This window comes from Callithrix jacchus, chromosome 7 (genome assembly GCF_049354715.1).
Source record: "Callithrix jacchus isolate 240 chromosome 7, calJac240_pri, whole genome shotgun sequence".
Classification (NCBI taxonomy): domain Eukaryota; kingdom Metazoa; phylum Chordata; class Mammalia; order Primates; family Cebidae; genus Callithrix; species Callithrix jacchus.
The window spans coordinates 16,385,634-16,402,704 of NC_133508.1; the positions used below are offsets into that span (position 1 = coordinate 16,385,634).

Genomic DNA, 17,071 nt, shown 5'->3' on the forward strand with positions numbered 1-17,071 from the left:
TTCCTCGTCCTTCTCCTCTTCCTCTTCTTGTTCCTCCTCTCCTCCTCCTCCTTCTTCTTCCCCCTTCCTCTCCTCCTCCCTCCTCTTCCTTTTTTCCTCCTCTCCTCCTTCTTACCCCCTTCCTCCTCCTTCTCCTCTTCCCCCTCCTCCTTTCCCTCCTCTTCCTTTTCTCCCTCCTCTTCCTCGTTCTTCTTCTCTTCCTCCTCCTCCTCCCCCACTGTCACCCAAGCCGGGCTGCAGTGCAGCTCACTGCAACCTCAACCTCCTGGTCTCAAGCTATCTTCCCACCTCAGCCTCCTGAGTAGCTGGGAATACAGGCACGTACCACCATGCCTTACTGATGTTTTGTAATTTTTTTGTAGAGATGGGATTTTGCCATGTTGCCCAGGCTAGTTTCAAACTCCTGGACTCAAGTGATCTGCCTGCCTTGGCCTCCCAAAGCACTGGGATTAAGGCCTGAGCCACTGTGCTGGACTTTTAATGCTGTTCTTAATATAAGAAGCTGTGAATAGCTATTCCCATTAAGAGGGGGATGGCTAAATGAACCATAGTTCACTAACCGAATAGAACATTAACTATTATAACCCCCTGGTACAAACATTGTAACAAGGAAGATGTACACATATTTCTCTGTGGCTGGTGCTTAGTAATGAAAGGGAATGATAAAAGCACATGTTCACCGTGATTATGACTATGTGTGTATGTGTATTCATGCGTTCATTCTAGCAATTATTTTGATCACTGATTATATAACAGGTGTTAGTGCCAGGTATAGGAAACATACTGAGGAAGCAATATGGTTTCTGCTCTCAGTGAGGGTCAGTCAACTGGAAGGTGGCCATGGGAACAAATGGAAAATTATAGAAATTTACAAAACGCTATTCGAGGACAGTTAGGCAAAGATGACGGGAAGGCTTTGTAAAGGAGCTAAGATATATCTACAGTGGAGAAATCACTTGGATAAGGGTGGAGGTACTAGAAGGTACTTAAAAATTCTTAATGTCTTTATTGAGCTGTAATTCTCATACCTTAACCGTGCTCATTTAAAATACACACTTTAATAATGTTTACTATACTCATGGAGTTTAATACAAGCATCACTGAAATCTAAGTAGAAGATTTTCGTCTTCCCAAGGCGCACTGCATTTTTGCTCTATTAAATTTCTCCCAGTGTTAAATGTTTTTCTAGTAAGGAACTAAGGTGTAGAGACAGAAACCTCTGATGTCTGGCCAAGACAGGGAAGCTTCTGTCACATGAAATAAACCGTAAGTATGCCATCATGTCTTTCATTTTTAATTTTATTAGTGACAGGGTAAATAGGTACATGAAAATCTTCACAGATATCTACACACATATTTAAATAAAACAAGAGTTGAGTTCTAAGAATGGAGTTTCAGTGGTGACTAGTACATGTTATTTTTTAATTTACTGTATAAAAATCTCCAAGTTTATAAAACTTAATTTGCCCCTATTCTTGTGTTTTAAAACCCAGCTGCAAGAATTCAAAAAGGGAATTATTTGAAGAGAAATACAGATAGACCTTAAGAGGAGCACAGCATTTTATGAATTATGAAAGTAATCGGCAATGCTCTAACTAGAAGCAGATACACTCAGTGCGTTGTCAGTGTCTTCTCTGGACAGAACTGATTGCTGGAAGGTTCAGCGGACCTCAGTTTCCTTCCTTCCTCCATTTGCTTCCATATTCTTTTTTTTTTCCTTTGAGGCAGAGTCTTGCTCTGTTGCCCAGGCTGGAGTGCAATAATGCGATCTCAGCTTACTGCAACCTCTGCCTCTCAGGTTCAAGTGATTCTCCCTGCTGCAGCCTCTGGAGTAGCTAGGATTACAGGTGCCTGCCACCATACCTGGCTAATTTTGTATTTTTGGAGAGATGGGGTTTCACCATGTTGGCCAGGCAGGTCTCAAACTCCTGACCTCAGGTGATCCACCCACCTTGGCCTCCCAAAGTGCTGGGATTACAGGCATGAGCCACTGTGCCCGGCCTTTGCTTCCATATTCTAAGGGGCAGAGGGCCACTGTGTGCATCTGCATGTGAGTAATGGCCCTCTGCAATTCCCATAGGCAGCAGTGCCTGTGCGCCGGTGGAAGGTGCCTGTCTCTCCAAGAAGCGACCATCTTGGCTGAGACTCTGGGATGGTGCAGTTCCCTTGGAGCCCTCATGCCTTGCTTTGTTCTGTGTCTCAGTCTTCCTCCTGCTGTCTCTAGTTCCTTCCAGAAGAGGCATAAACTATCTCAACAGGACTCTGTTTATGTAGCCCTAAGAGTTCTCATTTCCTTCACAAATATTGGCTTAAAGACAAGGGGTGCATTTTTTTCAGGGACCTTTTTAGGACCTCAAATCCGAGGAGCTAATCACTACTGGTCCCAGATGAGCCAGGATCACCAGAGTTAGGGCATTATCTGGGGGCAGAGAGAGCTGTCTGGCATCACTCACATCATATCCTATAGAAAGCCACCTATTTGTAACACTGGCTCTACCTGGAGGACTAACACCAAAGACCACCAGAGGCTGCTGTGGACCCCTTAAATTCTTTGAGGCAAGTTCAGTGCTCATCCATAGCCACACAGACCAGCCTTGAGCTCCTGACAGACCCAAAGCTGCTACCAGGACAGTATTCAATTCACAGGCAGGAAGAGCATGAACTGTAACAGCATGCTTCCCCATGTGCCTTTGATTTGCTCCTCAGTGAAGTTCTGCAGCTGTGGCCAAATGGCTCTGCTCCAGGTTATGGCATGACATAAAATTTAATGTCTGTTAGCTTGGCTCATCCTTCAAATAAAGCGTGATTGTTGAAATCAGGACACAAATTTTTCCAACAGCTTTGTAAACTAAAGGATTTGGGTCAGCTTGTTCTATCATACTTAACATTTAGGAAATTAATTTTAAAAAATAACTAACGCCAGTGTAAACATGCTTCAGATACATAGGTCTATGAAATATTGCACATAAAAATTCGTTCAGTATTTCTTCATAGTAATTTCTCATTATTACAAAAAGGATACAAGATTGTGCAGACTATAAATTTGGCTGGTCAATTTTACATCAAAAATGATATTACACGATTATGAATTATTTACAAGAGTTTTAAACATAAAGAATTTGTGATGGTTAAATTCAAGATGATGGGAAAATAGCTTAAATAAAAGATTATTCTCCAAAGTTATGCACTATAAAGATTAGCCGTAATAGTAAGTAGTAAAGTTGGAATCAGCAATTTTAAGTAAAATCTTTAGGAATCATTTTCCCCAGTTTGGCTCATACCTGTATAATTTTATATGTTCGTCTAAGTTATGTTCAACATGCTTTCTCTGTATATACAAGTACAAGGCATAGCAGGAGAAATAGGTATTTAATCCCCAAACTAAATATCTATAAGAAATGTTATTTCTTATAGATACTAAAAATAAGATTTACCCATATTGTTAAATTGCTTTTTAATTAATGAGCTCTAGACATTTTACCATTCGTTACTTTTAAACACTCCAAAGGATAGAGAGTACCTTGAAATTCATGTATTAACTAAGTTAATGGAAAGATATACAAGGAAATATAAATGCAACATCTTGCAAAGCTACATTAAGCAGATGTGAGTCCCTGGGTAATGTGAGTGAATGGAGTTTCAGATTGAAGGCAGCAAGGTATTAAATAGAACTGATTCCTAATGTCAATCTTCCTTTCCTTAGCACTGCCTAAATTCTGAAGAAGCTCTGCTAAATGAGTTATCTGCACACAGTGGTTCTTAGGAGGAAACTCAGTGAGTGATTTTGAAAACCAGCTAACCAAATCTTAATTTCCAAATCCTCTAGATGACCAGATTCTCAACCTAGAGACATGGAAAATAAATAAATAAACTGTAACTCTCACTCACAAGATTATTTTTGTCATTTCAAAAGTACTTTCACAGTACCAACAACATATTGCTTATCTCCCTGAGCCATAATGTCATTAGAAATGTTTCTTTTCCATAGGGAGGTGTCAAATGTTCCATTGGATACAGTAGTGTTGGAGAGTTTGGTCTTGGTTCTAAGTTCTATAGTAATTCAGTCATTTCACCTTAGTTCACCTTCTAAATTCTATAGTGATTCAGACATTTCATCTCTGCAACTTAAGTTGGATTGATCTGGACTGCAACTTACGTGCCCATACCCATTTCAAAGTGTCTGCCAAATACAGAACGATTAAAGCAAAAGAGATCTTCCACAATTGCTGATGGCTTCTCCAGTGTTGGTGATTCCTTTTCCAACCTGCTCATGGGGCACCCATGATAATTTCTCCAAAGTGTGGTATAGATGAGGTGATGTTTTCAGGGTCTGCTCCATTTCCTAGGTCACTGTCAGGTACAGGAAAGCCTTGACTTTTAACCCTCATGTTCTTTCTTTTTCTTTGAACAGTACCAGTGTTTGAGATCTTTGGTCTTTTTTTTCCTTGTCATGCCTCAGAGGTCTTGTCATTTGTCAGCTGTTCCCTATCAGTCATGTCCTCCTGAGGAGGTCTGGCTCTGTCAAAGAATCCACACTACAAAGAGAAAGATGGACTATAAAAATCAAGTCATTCTGGGAACCTGTCAAACCCCTCATTCAATGAATTTTCAATTCATGTATGTATGTATGAAACAGAGTCTTGCTCTCTATCCCCCAGAGTGGAGTGCAGTGGTACAATCTCAGCTCACGGCAACCCCCACCTCCTGGGTTCAAGCGATTCTCTTGCCTCAGACTCCCAAGTAGCTGGGATTACAAGCATGCGCCACCACACCTAGCTACTTTTTGTATTTTTAGGAGAGACAGGGTTTTGCCATGTTGGCCAGGCTGGTGTCAAATTCCTGACCTCAAGTGATTCACCCACCTTGGCTTCCCAAAGTTCTGGGATTATAGGCGTGAGCCACTGCACCTAGCCCTTTATGTATTTTTGAAGGAGCCTGGAGCTCTGCACATATAATCAGCCCATTTCTCCCAATTAGGAGGTGATAGCAGAGTGTTTGTTTCTTGCAGAGAGGAATTTATTGCATAGGGCAAGGTGAGCAGGAGGGCAGAGCACTCAACACCTTTTCTCCCGCCCTGTAGTGGGAGTAGCAGATGTCCCTCTTTCATACAAACCATTTATGGACCTTGGATATTTTTCTGAGATCACAGCAATATGTCCCAAGGATTTCCCACATGCTTAGTGGAGGAGAAGCACTAACTGTTGACCAGCAAAGCAAGATTGTATAATGTATACTGCCGGCTGCTTTGGGGTAGATTATAGGAAGAAGTGAAGAGATGGCTGCATATCTCTTGGTGCTTGGTGGAACATAGAGCACATATAGAGGGAGAGTCTATTTGTCATTTATTTCAATGCCAGGTAGGCACAGAATCTTAGTGACTTTCCAAAGATTAGTCAGAAACTCAGGAAGGGGTGACTCTAGAATTTTCCTCCTCTTTAGTGTCAAATTAGTACTTTGCCAGTTGAATTATATCTTTTCCTAGAAACCTGGAACCTCAATTCTTACTTATGTTTCTCATGTTGGAAATCAATTAACTGGGTTTGGCTTATAGACATCGAAATATCTGTCTTTCCCAGAGCTACTGGAATATTCTGTCAATTGGCACACATGACTGTGTTTTATATTCACTGGAAATACAGTTACTATGAGTGACAGAACAATACAAAAGTCCATTCTAAAGATATGCCTTAGACCACATGAGTGTAGGATGGCACTAACAGCTGATAATGATCAGAAACACTATTCCTTAACTTAAAGCCAAGGTTTTCTCAGTTTATAAGTCTATTAGTCATGCTGCATATTGTTTCAAAATAAAAATGCACTATGATTGTAGGGAACACACTGTAGTTATCAACGATGTGATGGGGTTACTCTCATAGTCATGTAACTGGGACATCATTTCCATTTTGGAATGGAAGGCTCCGTGAAACTTGGCAATTGTTTAGGTTGGTGGGCCAGAAATTCATTCCTCTTGTGGACTTTTAGAACAAACCTCAGTAAAACACATCAAAGACTAACTTCAGGCTTCCCAGTGGAGACGAACTAATTGACAAGGTTAAAAACCAACTCCAAGCATTCTATAACGTGCATGATCTTTTTGGCCTCATTAATAGTTGAAATGAAAAATCAGAATTGACCTATAGGTCATTAATTACATCTGTAGAGTGCTTATAAAAAAATCTCAAAGGATTGATGATAGGGCCATGTCAATAAAAAGCTTATGATCTTGGTTAATTAAACAAGAAAAAGAAGTCTTCATTAGAATATTATCACTTGAAGCATATTGGAAAGAAGATCACAGGTCTTAGTTAATACAGCCTAACTCTCTCTATATTTATTTACAAGAAATCTCAAGATGAAAGCAACATTAAGCACACCCAGTCATCTTAAATGTCAGCTACACAAACATTAAGTATGCCAAAGCAAACAAGACATGATTTTTCCTTTATAGCCTTCAGACTGTTCAAAATTTCCACAAAGCCTCCACAATTGTCTTTTAAAGTCCCTAACCATATCCCTCTCAATTCCCTCAATATCCCCTCTAGTGTGAAAGGAAAATAAAGTAAATCCACTTACCTTCCATAAAGCTAAAGTTAAAATGGCCAGAACCAATAATCCAAGAAGTATTGCTAGTATTATTACCCATAATGGGATTGAGAAGGAAACATTCGGGGTTGCCCAAATAACTGATGTCTTAATCTGAAATGGAAAACAAAGAAAATGAGCTCTAATGGGGACACTGTGTGGTGAAATAAATGGCAACTACCAATACAATATTGGAAGTTGATCTGAAAGATCCATATGACAATTGGAATCATCTAGGGGAGATCTGAGAGGTAGCACTTGAACATGAACTCTTAAAAGCTAGCATGTTCCAAGATCTGCCTAGTCCTGTGAAAGTCTAATTAGAGATACTTGGTGGGTGAGTGACTTCTAGCCACGGAAACCCTAGAATAGAATTGATTGGGTCAGGAATCAACAAGGTGGAAAGGAATGGCCTTAACTTGCACCAGACATTTTAATGGGAACAATGGTCAAAATAGACTTAATAGAAAACGGAATGAGTCTGTCTACCATGTTTCTCCTTAGAACTCCGCTAGCCTCACTGAGAAAGGTAAGTCAGCAACCATGAACCCTTGGATGTGCAAGAAAGGTACAAACCATCTCATCTAATCCCTTCATTTTACAGATAAGAAAATTAACTCCCAGAGGGGCTAAGTAATTCATTCACACAATGAATTAGTGTCAATACTAGGTCTCTTTATCCCTAGATTCTGTGCTCTGTCAATGAAGAATATCCCAGAGCATGAGGCTAGGCATCTTGTATTTTATGGAAGTACCTGCAGTGTGCAAAGCAAATGTTTAATTGTCCTGATGTGTTGGAGATGACTTTCATCCTAAATTTAAAGATCAGGCCAGCGTGGTGACTTATTCCTGTAATCCTAGCACTTTGGGAGACAAAGGCAGGAGGATTGCTTGAGCTCAGGAAGTCAAGACCAGCCTTGGCAACATGGCAAAACTCCATCTCTATTAAAAATACAAAAAATTAGCTGGGCATGGTCACACACACCTGTAATCCCCGGTACTTAGGAGGCTGAGGCACAAGAATTGTTTGAACATGGGAGGCAGAGGTTGTAGTGAGCCAAGATCAAGCCACTCACTCCAGCTTGGGAGGCAGAGGTTCCAGTGAGCCGAGATCGTGCCACTGCACTCCAGCCTACACAACAGAGTGAGACTCTTTCTCCCCCAACCAAAACAAACAAAAACAAAGATCAGATGGGGACTGGAGCCCATTTCATCCCCCAGTATTGTAAGGGATCTTAGAGGAAAATGAGACCTTCCCAACCTGGTTCCATGCTCAGTATCTATGAACCACTCCCTCTGTGAGCAGAAGCACTTTTATTGCTCCTATGTTGGAGGCTTGTGCCTCCAGAGCCCAGACAGCAAAGAAGCTGCAGATGCCCAAAGAGAGACCCAGCCATGCTGCTACAACCTTTTTGTCAAAGAAAAGAGCAATCAATTATTCTTAGATGCAGATGTTAATTCACTAAGATAGGCATATCTGTTTTTAGCAGAGTGGCAAGCATTGCCTCCACTCAGTCTAAGGGCACCTAGTTTTAAATGGGTTGGTTGAAAGGTTCATGATTTCAATCCTGAAACACACTCAAGAACTCCAGGACACATTCTATATCCACCCATCAGGAGAGGCTGAGACTAATGACTAAGGATGGCGGCTCTGAGATTTGCTCTGGCAGAAAATGTATGGGTGTTTTCACAGCCTGAACCCTGGCACTGAGCCCTAACCATGTTCACTTTGTTGCTTCTATCTTCTTTTGTGTATGTGTTTGTTTGTTTGTTTGAGATGGAGTCTCACTCTGTTGCCTAGGCTGGAGTGCAATGGCGCGATCTTGGCTCACTTCAACTTCCACCTCCCAGGTTCAAGCAATTCTCGTGCCTCAGCCTCCCCAGTAGCTGGGATTATAGGCGTATGCCACCATACCCAGCTAATTTTTTATTTTTTGTAATTTTTAGTAGAGATGGGGCATCACCATTCTGGCCAGGCTGGTGTAGAACTCCTGGTCTCAATTGATCATCCTCCTCAGGCTCCCAAAGTGCTGGGATTATAGGCATGAGCCACTGCAACCAGCCGCTTCTGTTGTCTTAACTAGAGTTGAGCATCCTGATGGTGCTCTTCTCAGCTTGTCTTGGTTTTTATTGCTCCTTTCTTCTTGATCTGAGGCCCCCATGCAGCAGACACTGATGACTCAATTCACTTGATTCATCAACCCCAAATGTTATGTATATCTACACTAATAAAGGAATTGACAGAGGAGTGAGACAGGGAGGGAGTCATTCCACCTTGACAGGAATGTGCCAGGGATGTTAGATGTTCTTCATGAGAAAAAGGCTGGCTTCAACCTACTCATTATATTCTCTTTCTTTGCCTGTTAACTTTCCTTACTAGCATTATCCTTATTTCATCTGACACATCAGTGTGAAGTATGACAGTCCATCACCACGGTGACATTACATACACCCTGTTAGCCACTGTTTAAGGATGAGACACGTGGTTCATATGTGGAAGAAACCTGTTTCAAGGACTTGCCATGGTTTCAATGGCCGCCAAGATGCTATAGCCTAAGTAATTTATTCTGAAATAATCTAAGTAATGTATTCTGAAATGATCTAATATTACACATCCTCATTCATACATGGGAGCTAAAAAAAGTGGATCTCAAGGAGGTAGACAGTAGAATGCTGGTTACCAAAAGCTGGGAAAGGGTGGGGAGGGCTTCATAAAGACAGAGGTTGGCTGACAAATGTTAAGTTAGGTGGAAGGTGTAAATTATAATGTTCAATAGCACAGTAATTCAATAGCACAGTACCCAGCTAATTCTAATTAACAATTAGGGTGATTCTAATTAACAATAATTTATTGTCTCTTTCAAAATAGGTAGAAGAGATTTGAAATGTTCCCAACACAAAGAAACAATAAATGTTTGAGACAACAGCTATCCTAAATTCCCTGATTTGATCACTATATTATGTGCGTGTGTTTCAAAATATCATGTGTACTCCACAAATATGTACAATTATGTATCAATTGAAAATAATTCTTTGCATGTATACAGCTGCATGAGCAAATCAAGAACAAGATTATTTCTCTTTGTGTACCCTTCCTTAGTTAATTACATCTGATGACATGTATGAAGTCACTACTGAATCCTAACATTTTACTGTACTCAGAGAATGGGCATGAAGTGATATTTCAAGATGAGCATAACATTCCTGGAAGCAGACTCACACAGTTTTGATAATGAGAATTCCAGAATTTTGGAAATGAAAGGGCAGTAGTGGTCATCTACTCACAGGCCAATTACAATGACCCAGGAGAGAGAAATATGGAGCCATGGAAAATTCTAAGGTTTCATGTAAATGTTACTTCCTCATAAGCCCCAAGTCCACTGAGAACACAGTATAGTTTTAGTCCCTATTTTGAGCATATGTCAGAGCTCACCAAAATTTTCTAATAGGTAATTCAGGGTGATACAGGTGATGAATCTTTCCTCTCCTGGTTTACCTAATTAATATCTCAAGCCCGGGAGCAGTGGGTCATGCCTATAATCCCAGCACTTTGGGAGGCCAAGGTGGGTGATCACCTGAGGTCGGGACTTTGAGACCAGGCTGGCCAACATGGTGAAATCCTGTCTCTACTAAAAATAAAAATTAGCTGGGCCTGGTGGCAGGTGCCTGTAGTCCCAGGTACTTGGGAGGCTGAGGCAGGAGAATCATTTGAACCCAGGAGGCAGAGGTTGCAGAGATCTTGCAACTTCATTCCAGCCTGGGCAACAGAGCCAGCCTGCATCTCAAAAAAAAAAATTAATATCTTAAGTTGTCGCCTACTATTTTGTGTAGAAAATAGAAAAGAGTTCAAGTTTTTTAGGTTAGAGAAAACACAAAACATGCTAAAGGAGTTGAAATAGCTGCTATAGGTTCTTTAATTGTTAGTTTAATACAAAGAAATGGGATGTGCTGAGTGGATGCCCACTGAATACTTTGCTCGGTGACTTTGCCACTTGGTTATTGCAGGTTTTGATGTACCATCTATAAAACTGGCCTATCCAGAAATAAGCAGAGAAAGTCACTTACAAAGACCTAATAAAGACATGTGAAGTTTTCTTTTTTTTTTGGTAGCAGTGATGAAAAAGTAAAATGAAAATGTGAATTTGATGAAGACATGCTTCTTAGGGTTTTTTGAAGCAGAGGAAAACTTTATAGGGATAGTTACAGAACCTACTGGCTTTGTATTTACATTTGCTTCCAAAGAGCCTGACAGCAAGGTCTTTAAAAGGTCTGTGGGGAGATGATTCCCATGCAGTGATCACAAATTAGAAAATTATCTTTCAGTTCCCAAATTCTGAAATTCTCATCATCAAAACGGTTGCCAGTCTGTTTCCGGTAACATTAAATTTGTTTAAAAAAATACCACTTCAGGCCAGGTGCAGTGGCTTGTGCCTGTAATCCTAGCACTTTGGGAGGCTGAGATGGGTGGATCACCTGAGATCAGGAGTTCGAGACCAGCCTGGCCAACATGATAAAACGCTGTCTCTACTAAAAAATACAAAAAAAAAAAAAAAAAAATTAGCCAGGTGTGGTGCATACCTGTAGTCCCAGCTACTCAGGAGGCAGAGACAGGAGAATCACCTGAACCCGGGAGGCAGAGGTTGCAGTGAGCCAAGATTGCACCAATGAACTCCGGTCTGGGTGACAGAGCAAGACTGTGCTTCAAACAAACAAACAACCACTTCATACCCTTTCTCTGATGTTAGAATTATGCATGTCATATACACTTAAGATGTATGTATGTCATATACATTTCCTACAGGTCATCATTAGAGAGAATTCATTCATGCAATTTGTTAGAGGGAAGGAGTACACAGAATCTTAAAAGAAGGCAACCTCTGAGTGACTCTCCTGCCATGCCTGCTTTCTGCTTTCCTGGTCCTTTTACCTGTAGGACGTCCATGTTGTACGAAGGCTGCCCAATCTTCTCAATCTAAAATGAGCGCAGCTGCAGAGACCTTCCTTCACCCTTGGTGTTTTTCTAAACGTATCTAGGCTTTTGCAAAATAGTCCAGAAGCCACTACAGTAAGAACAGTAGAAATACAGAAAACCAACACAGCAACCCAGAGCATTTCTTATGGCATCCAGTGCAGAGGAGATATTTGACTCTTAATGGAAAGAGTTAGACAAGGAGCCAAAGGTAATATTCAAATAATTGAAGAATTTCTTTCTGCTGCACTGTAATGATTCAGTATTCAGTTCTATTTTGCTGAATCAGGCAATCTTGTGCTTGCCTCTGAACACAACATCATTAGAAGTCATGTATATATGTCGGAAAGAAAGATCCTTCTGGGAATAGCATGATGGGGAGTCATGTGACATTCAGGTCTCTAAATCAGTAAATGGCAATGGGGCATCCATGTGCAGATAGAAACCAGTAAAGCAAAACTTTTCTTTACATTCCGTGCTCCCTATAGATAAACTAGAGATTTGACTGCACAGGCAAGCTTAAGAGAAGAGTACTTAACAGATCACCTTTACAGGACCAAAGTTACTTTAAGTATGTGCTAGTGCTGTGGGATTGCAGGCTACTTTTGGGGAAAGCTCGGCAAGAAAGAAAATGTTGACAAATATCAACACTTTGTTATTTGTAATATCTATATTTGTCTTATAGCTCATTTTCACAAGCCTACAGGAAGCTTACACTGAATTATCCATTGGATAATAAGTAATGAGGAAAAATAAGTCCCAAAGGTTAGAGTTTCTCATGACAAAACACTGACATATACTAAGAATCTTTCATTCATTTCAAATATTATTTATTTATTTTTAGAGACAGGGTCTCACTCTGTTGCCTAAACTAGAGTGCAGTAGCATGATCTAGCTCACTGAAACTTCTGGGCTCAAGCAATCCTCCCGCCTCAGCCTCTTGAGTAGCTGGGACTGCAGGAGTTCATCACCACACGTGGCTCATTTCAAATAATATTTATTGAACACTCCATGTTCTCCTAAGCTCTGTAGGTATTATCAGCTCAAACCCATAACCTTGCCTTTGATCAGCACTGCCCAATAGAAATAAAAAGCAAGCCACAAGCATAATATAAAATTTTCTAATGGTTGGCGGGGTGCAGTGGCTCATGCCTGTTATCCTAGCACTTTGGGAGGCCGAGGTGGGTGGATCACGAGGTCGAGAGATCAAGACCATCTTAGCTAACACGGTGAAACCCCGTCTCTACTAAAAATACAAAAATTAGCTGGGCGTTGTGGCACGTGCCTGTATTCCCAGCTACTCGGGAGGCTGAGGCAGGAGAGTCACTTGAACCCAGGAGCAGAGGTTGCAGTAAGCTGAGATTGCACCACTGCTCTCCAGTCTGAATGACAAGAGCAAAACTCCATCTCAAAAAAAAAAGCCCAACAAAAAAATGAAGGATTGAAAAGAAGCTGTGGATGTTAATTTTAATAACGTATTTTATTTTCTCTAACCCTAAATATCAACTATTATTTATTAATAATGAAACTATTACTCTTTCAACATGTAATTGATATAATTTACATTCCTTTTTTTACTAAGCCTCCAAAATCCAATGTGCATTTCACGCTTGCAGCGCTTAAAAATTGTTAAAGTGAAATGTAGTCCTATGAAAACAATACAACTATGTTTAATGGGAAGAAATACTGTCTACTGCTTCAGCTTTTAAGTTTACATTAAAATGTGTGAAAATGAAATAAAATCACAAGTTCTTCAGTTTCACTAACCACATTCCAGGCACTCAATATTGACATGTGCCTAGTAGCTACCATATTGGACTGCATAGTTCTAGAACATTCTGTATAATTTCATGCAATGGTGCAATTGCCTGAATTACCCAAGTAATTATAAGATTATTTTACCAAGAAAGTGAACTCAGGGCAGAAGATGAAATGTATTTAGGACTAAAGGTTTACTTTCAGCATGGGGGCTTGTGATGAGATATTTCAATTGCTTTAGGAAAGAAGTTTTCATTGTTTAACACCCACTTATGGGTGAGAACATGTGGTGTTTGGTTTTCTGTTCTTGTGTCAGTTTGCTGAGAACAATGAGAACACATGGACACAGGGAGGGGAACACCACACACTGGGACCTGTCGGTGGGTTGGGGGCTAGGGGAGGGATAGCATCAGGAGAAATACCTAGTGTAGATAATGGGGTAATGGATGCCAAACCACCATGGCATGTGTATATAAACCTGCACATTCTGCACATGTACCCCAGAACTTAAAGTATAATTAAAAAAAAAAAGTTTCATGTTGAGTAACTGGAGTACTTAAATTTAGGGAGAACAGTCTTGTGCCAAGTAGTCAATAAACTATTTTAATACATTTTTATTTATCAAGAACTTCTAGCTATTTTAAAAATAGCTTTAAGTAAGTTTAACAAGTCACTTTATTGTAATTATCTGTAATTTTAGAAAGTAGTATTCACAAATTGTAAGTGGTTTAGATTTTCTTAAAATGATTCTAAGTAGGGAACATTTAATCTTACCTTCATCATGTCATAAATCTTGTTGTTTTTTTATTGTGGAGGAAAGACTATAAATAAACCTTTAATATGCCTACATTTTATTGTAGACATTTATGATATGTTTTTGTATATTTTGACAAAAAATACCAAGGTAGAAGGAGAAAACTCCCTTGTATTTGCAGTGGTAATTAATGTTGACGTTTGTATTTATGTATCACAAAATCTTGTGTAAACATACTTCAGTGGGGTCAGAAGAATGTTTTAAATAAACGTACCAAGACGCCCTACCTACAGTGCCATTTAGAACAAAATAATAACATGAAGTGGACTAGCTGAGCCCACATTTTGACAACATTTAAACAGCTTCCCTATGAGACAAGCAGTTCCCATCATAAATTTCAACTCCAAATAATTGTTTAAGAGTTCCATATTAAGCCGAAGTTTTGCTAACAATTCTGAACACCAAATGGGTTCACAGTTTACATAGGAATTTTTAAATAAGGATTTTCAAGAAATAGTTTGCAATAATCACCTTTGGGATTACACTAGACAATCCCACTCTCTGTTAGATGTAAATGATAGAACTGAGTATTAGTTGCATGATATGCAAAGGCCAAACTTCCTTGGTGAGCTAAAAAAAAGTGTTCAAATAATTGAATTTTAATGTCTTCCATTGCACTGTAATGATTCGGTGTTCAGGCATATTTCTTTGAATCAGGCAATCTTGCCTTTTGCACATGATGAGCATCACATGACATGGGGAATTTTATTTGTTACAAACACAGATACTATGCAAGTAGCAAATGGGAACTGTGATTTTATCCATAGGTAAAACTAATATAGGACTCAAGAGATGGCTGAATTATGATTGTTGAAAAGGGAGTATAAACAAACTAATCATCACACAAAATGGTCTAGGAAAACAAGCAAATAGTAGTTACTCTCATTATAGAAGAAGGAACAAAGAATGACTTTCCTCAGCGGCAGATTAGTGCTCTCATGCTTCTCAAACCACCAGTTCCAATGGATTCCACCACCTTAAAGCAATTCCCTTTTTGCTGGGATTTTTTTTTTTTTTTTTTGAGACAGGGTCTTGCTCTGTTGCCCAGGTTAGAGTACAGTGGCACGATTTCAGCTCACTGCAACCTCTGCTTCTGAGGCTCAAGCGATCCCCACTGCCTCAACCACCCGAGTAGGTGGGACTACTGGCATGCATCACCATGCCCTGCTAATTTTGTGTGTGTGTTTTGTAGAGACAGGGTCTCACTATGTTGCCTAGGCTAATCTCAAATTCCTAAGATCAGGCAATCTACCTGCCTTGGCCTCCCAAACTGCTGGGATTACAGGTGTGAGGCACCCTCTTGACCCTGCTGGGCTTCTTTGGAGAGAAGAATGACAAGGCCTTTGAGAAGAGCTCACTATAAAAAAATGTCTGCCAGCTCCACTCAGAGTCCCTCTCACATCAAGCCACAGTAAGGCAGAGTTTTCCTGTGTGCTGCATCGCTAACTTTGCACTAGCAAGGTCTTCTCCAGTTAGTCAGATACTGGAAGGCTTCAAAGTGCTTCCATTCCCGAATCTTTTTCCAATAACCTTTGCATAAATGATGTGGTAAATCACCTACATCAGATAAAAAGTCTTTTTTTTAAAAAAATTCAATAACAGGGGTGCCAGGGCTGCAGAAAGCATGTATCGGATTATTTTGTGGATCTTTTAAGATGAGTTGAGAACAGCAGGCTGTCACCTGTGGCCAGCGCAGAAAGATGCAATCCTATTGATGGAATCAACTGTAACATGTGTTTCTGTTAGGGAACACGTGCTTGGGAAAAACAAAAGGACCTAGATTTATTTCCCTTAGCGCTATAAGCCTTTGAACGTTTTTGGATGAAACTTCTATATTAAAATTCCAAAGCCTCTGTTTTCTAGTTTGAACATAAATCCAAAATACAGAAGACATCACTGGAAAGAAAGAGAGGTGGTCTAAATGAAGAAAGATGGGGTGGTGCTTGCTTTAAATACCACCAAAGTTTACTGAAATATTTTTACTGTGCACATCTATCTTTCTTGCTTTTTTTTAAAGAGATGAGATCTCGCTTTGTTGCCCATGTTGACAGTGGGTGTGATCATAGCTCACTGTAACCTTGGACTCCTGGGCTCAAGCGATCCTCCCACCACTGTGCAAATCTGTTTCTTTTTGAGATGGACTTTCCTTCTGTCCCAGGCTGGAGTGCAGTGACACCATCTTGGCTCACTGCAACCTCCGCCTCCTGGGTTTAAGCGACTCTCCTGCCTCAGCCTCCTGAGTAGCTGGGACTACATGCATGCGCCACTACACCCTGCTAATTTTTGTATTTTTAGTAGAGATGGGGGTTCACCATGTTGGCCAGGCTGGTCCCTACCTCTTGACCTTCTGATCCACTTGCATCGGCCTCCCAAAATGCCGGGATTACAGACATGAGCCAACATGCCTGGCCTGTGCAAATCTTAATTGCCATTTTCAATTTGGACTTACTAGACTTAGTGAGAAGGGGAGATATTTTGAGAGGTTACTCCCACTTATCGAGATTTGAGACTAACTTGTTCCAGGTACAATGCTAGAGATTTACACATATAATCTTATTGATCTTGTTAACAATTTCATCAGGTGGATGTGGTTGACAGTCTCAGGGAGATAAAGTGACTTCCCAAAGGTTTCCTAATTAGAGCAAGGCAGAGCCAGAATCAAGCCCAGGTGACTCTATCTTGAAATCCTTGGATTTTCCTCTAGGCCACTTGCCTGTTCTAGACGTTCTCAACCCTGGCTCTGCTGCAGAATTGTCCCTCATAAGACTTTTAAAGCACAGTGTCAGGGTCCCAGGTCCCACCTCCAACCTGCTCAATATTTGTGGTGAGGTCTTAGCATGGATATATTTTTTAAGTTGCATGATGATTCTGCTGCATAGTCAGGGTTGAGAATCACAAATCAAGTGGTAAATTTAAATCACTGAAAGTAGCCTAGGCTAGAAAGA

The 17,071-nt window shown here is 40.3% G+C and overlaps 1 protein-coding gene across 1 annotated transcript in view; it reads right to left on the reverse strand.

The window, feature by feature from the left end:
* Positions 1 to 1,281: 1,281 nt before the first annotated feature.
* ITGA8 (integrin subunit alpha 8) overlaps positions 1,282 to 17,071 on the reverse strand; it is a 194,117-nt gene continuing 178,327 nt past the window's right edge. Inside the window, exons 29-30 of the mRNA XM_002750061.6 lie at positions 6,577 to 6,699; positions 1,282 to 4,535 (exon numbers count right to left, since the gene is read on the reverse strand). Coding sequence (XP_002750107.1) covers positions 4,449 to 4,535; positions 6,577 to 6,699 — 210 coding nt within the window. The 3' untranslated portion in view covers positions 1,282 to 4,448. The remainder of the gene's footprint in view (positions 4,536 to 6,576; positions 6,700 to 17,071) is intronic.